The sequence below is a fragment of the Ixodes scapularis genome, unplaced genomic scaffold, assembly GCF_016920785.2.
Source record: "Ixodes scapularis isolate PalLabHiFi unplaced genomic scaffold, ASM1692078v2 PGA_scaffold2__306_contigs__length_199485367, whole genome shotgun sequence".
Taxonomy (NCBI): domain Eukaryota; kingdom Metazoa; phylum Arthropoda; class Arachnida; order Ixodida; family Ixodidae; genus Ixodes; species Ixodes scapularis.
This window is the reverse complement of record NW_024609857.1, coordinates 114,855,539-114,859,123: the sequence shown is the minus strand read 5'-3', so window position 1 is coordinate 114,859,123 and position 3,585 is coordinate 114,855,539. Positions and strand designations below refer to the sequence as shown.

At 48.0% G+C, this 3,585-nt stretch overlaps 1 protein-coding gene across 1 annotated transcript; it reads right to left on the bottom strand.

Moving 5' to 3' along the window:
* Window positions 1-1,565: 1,565 nt before the first annotated feature.
* LOC120849112 lies at window positions 1,566-2,642 on the bottom strand. Its single transcript, XM_040504873.2, has one exon. The coding sequence runs from the start codon at window positions 2,580-2,582 to the stop codon at window positions 1,587-1,589; it is 996 nt and encodes a 331-aa protein (XP_040360807.2). The 5' UTR covers window positions 2,583-2,642; the 3' UTR covers window positions 1,566-1,586.
* Between the last annotated feature and the right edge of the window lie 943 nt (window positions 2,643-3,585).

Genomic DNA, 3,585 nt, shown 5'->3' with positions numbered 1-3,585 from the left:
GAGATGGGACGATAGTTGCTGATTAGTTGGCGGGCGCCTGTTTTATGAACGGGAATGACGTTAGCAACTTTCCAGTCTGATGGTACTTCAGAGAGATTAAGAGATTGAGAGAATATGTTGCAGAGGAAAGTGGAAGAAATGTGTTTAGTGTTTATTAATACCTTAGAGTTAATTTGGTCATCTCCGGAGCTGGAGGACACCTTTAGTTGATCTATAGCCTTAAGTACTCCAGTACGGTCAATTACGATAGGATCCATGAGGGGGTGAATGGATTGGCACGAGTCGGGAATATTTAGTAAGTCCTCGTTAGTAAAGATGGAGCAGAAGAAATTGTTAATTGCAAGAGCGCCGTGTTTATCAGAAAGCGGAAGTCCGTCGTCATCTACAAATTGCAAAGGAAGTGAAAGTGCTGGATTGATTATTTTCCAAAACTTCTTTGGTTTCGTGGTTAGTATGTTGGGGAGGTCGATACTATAAAATTTGGTTTTGGCGTGATTTATTGCTGATTTATAAGCCCTAGCGCATTCGTAGTAGGCGTTCCAAGAAGCCGTAGTGTTGACAGCCTTAGTCCGCTTATAGAGTCTTTTTTTTCTATTCGATTGACTATGAATATTTTTATTGTACCAAGGGTTAGTGTTGTCAGATATAATACGGGTCAGCGGAATAAAGCGTTCGATTAGATAGATCATTTTATCTTTGAATAGAGTCCAGTTTTCATTAACCGTTCTTTCCCAGAAGTTAACTGAGAAAGTATGATAAAAATCTTCGAGGTTCGAGTTGATTGATGCGTAATCAGCTTTCGCGTAATTGCGAATAAATTTGCAGTAATGTGATCTACGAGGAGCAGAGAGAGAGAGAGTTAAATCGATGACGAGATGGTCACTAATGCCGGGTAAGTATGTGATGTTACTGAAGAGTGAGGGGTCTTGGCTTAAGCACAAGTCGAGTATATTGCTACAGTGATTAGTAATCCTAGTAGGCTGAGTGATAACATTTGTAAAGTTGAAATTTAAACAAAAGTCTATAAATTCTTGAGACAATGCGCAACTAGAAGAGAGGGCAGACCAGTCAACGTTCGGGTAATTGAAATCACCAAAGAGAGTAACAAAGGCGTTAGGGCATTTAGTGGTGATTTCAGAAACACACTTATATAGCTTGTTAACAAATTCTTTATCACTATCTGGCGGTCTATAGCACACAGCCACTATTACGGGGGGCGTCGTAGCGACGTACACAAATACAACTTCTAAGTCAGTAAGAATTGGTATAACCCGGGACGGAATGTGATTATTTATAGCTAAAAGCACACCACCCCCCCTCCTAGCGGATCTATCACACCTATACACACGAAAGTTTGGACACAAAGGAAAAAGTTCAGTATCGGATATATCGGGGCTTAGCCACGTCTCGGTAAGCACAAGGAAATCTGCGTTGCATGCCTCAACCAAGGAAATCACATCATCTCTTTTTGGTATCAAGCTTCTAATATTAGTAAATAAAATAGAATGATAAGAAGGTTTGTTACAGATATCACGGCGTTTAGCAGGTTGATTGGGTGACGAAAAACGAAATGAACGCTGGCATTGCTATGCACTTTTTTCCTTCACGGCACCAAGAGCGGCGTCATATACATAACACTTATTATCTAAAAACAGCTTATCGTGACGCAGCTTGTAAGTCGTGCCTTTAGGCTTGGCAAAATCAAGAAGGTGACGGCGCGCAAGTCGGACAGAAATGGGAAAATCTTCACTGATGGCTACACGTGTTCCCTTGAGCTTAAATGCCGACGAAAGAATGCCCTCTTTATCCTTAAATGATGAAAACTTCACAATTATAGGGCGACATTTCTGTGGATTGAACGCTCCCAAGCGGTGCGCTCTTTCAATTTTGCTTGATTCGATATTCACGCCTAGGTTAGTGGAACACAGGCCGGTTACCAAGCCCTCGGACTGGGCCCACGTTTCCCTATCGGTGTCAGTGACGCCAAAAAATAGAAGGTTGTTACGACGGGATCTGCCCTCCGCGTCGTCACAACGAGTTTTCAGCTGCGAAAGTTCGTTTAGAGCTGTAGTAAGCTGAGGTTCGGTAGGTGTGACGTTACCGATTTCCTTCTGCTTTAGTAAGTCGAGTTCAGTTGTTAGGTTGATAACGCGTTCTTCTAGAGCGGAAGCAGATTTTTCGCTTTCTATGTTTTTCTGTGTTAGTAGGTTTACCTCTTGTTGCAGAAGAGCAAGGCTACTCTGAAGTTTCGCGACCGTCTGCACAAGCGCAAGGAATTCATCCTCTTGTTGCTTGCTCATAGGGCCTGGGTTCTTCTCTACATCCCCAGACAACAAAAGCAACAAAGCTCTGAAAGATTCAATACACGCTCTAAAAGATTCAATAAAAGCTCCGGGGCATGGAAGCACAACTAGGCAAACATAATTCGACCTAAAACAGTGGCAAGGTTTACGACTACTAACCTGCGGCAAGACGAAAAACATAAGCCACCTCATCGCTGCAAAGCTTCCATGCCCACTGGCGCGCTGTAGCCGGGGGGGTCCCTTTGTAGGCGCTTCCGTTGATGTCGCTGTTGATGGCATAGCACGAGCGAGGTCCTCTGTGATCTTGATCCCAGCGGGCAACACTGTGGTCGACGAGCGCGTGGCGGATGGTAGCTCACGGTCCGTAAACCGGAGCAAAGCTGCGCCGTCATCGTGTCGCCGGCTGGAAGGGGACGCACGCGCTGACACGGACAGGAGCTGCGGCAAGACGAAAAACATAAGCCACCTCATCGCTGCAAAGCTTCCATGCCCACTGGCGCGCTGTAGCCGGGGGGGTCCCTTTGTAGGCGCTTCCGTTGATGTCGCTGTTGATGGCATAGCACGAGCGAGGTCCTCTGTGATCTTGATCCCAGCGGGCAACACTGTGGTTGACGAGCGCGTGGCGGATGGTAGCTCACGGTCCGTAAACCGGAGCAAAGCTGCGCCGTCATCGTGTCGCCGGCTGGAAGGGGACGCACGCGCTGGCACGGACAGGAGCTGCGGCAAGACGAAAAACATAAGCCACCTCATCGCTGCAAAGCTTCCATGCCCACTGGCGCGCTGTAGCCGGGGGGGTCCCTTTGTAGGCGCTTCCGTTGATGTCGCTGTTGATGGCATAGCACGAGCGAGGTCCTCTGTGATCTTGATCCCAGCGGGCAACACTGTGGTCGACGAGCGCGTGGCGGATGGTAGCTCACGGTCCGTAAACCGGAGCAAAGCTGCGCCGTCATCGTGTCGCCGGCTGGAAGGGGACGCACGCGCTGACACGGACAGGAGCTGCGGCAAGACGAAAAACATAAGCCACCTCATCGCTGCAAAGCTTCCATGCCCACTCAGCACGCCTCGCTCGATGGAGTCTCTGACTACAAGAGTTCAACATGACTGTGGTCTACAAACTACAAGTCAGCTAGGCCGCAAGCACAGCGACGCCGACTGCCTGTCCAGAGTTCTCGTCGAAACCTCTTCCGGCTGCAGCGATGACAATGACGACGAGCGCTTCCTAGAAGCAGTGAACACCGACGACGTGTCACGACGTAAACGGTACTATCCTGAGCTGCGCGCA

What these genes read in the sequence shown, in the direction of transcription:
- LOC120849112 (XM_040504873.2), bottom strand. Translation starts at nt 2,582, where the DNA reads ATGCCATCAACAGCGACATCAACGGAAGCGCCTACAAAGGGACCCCCC.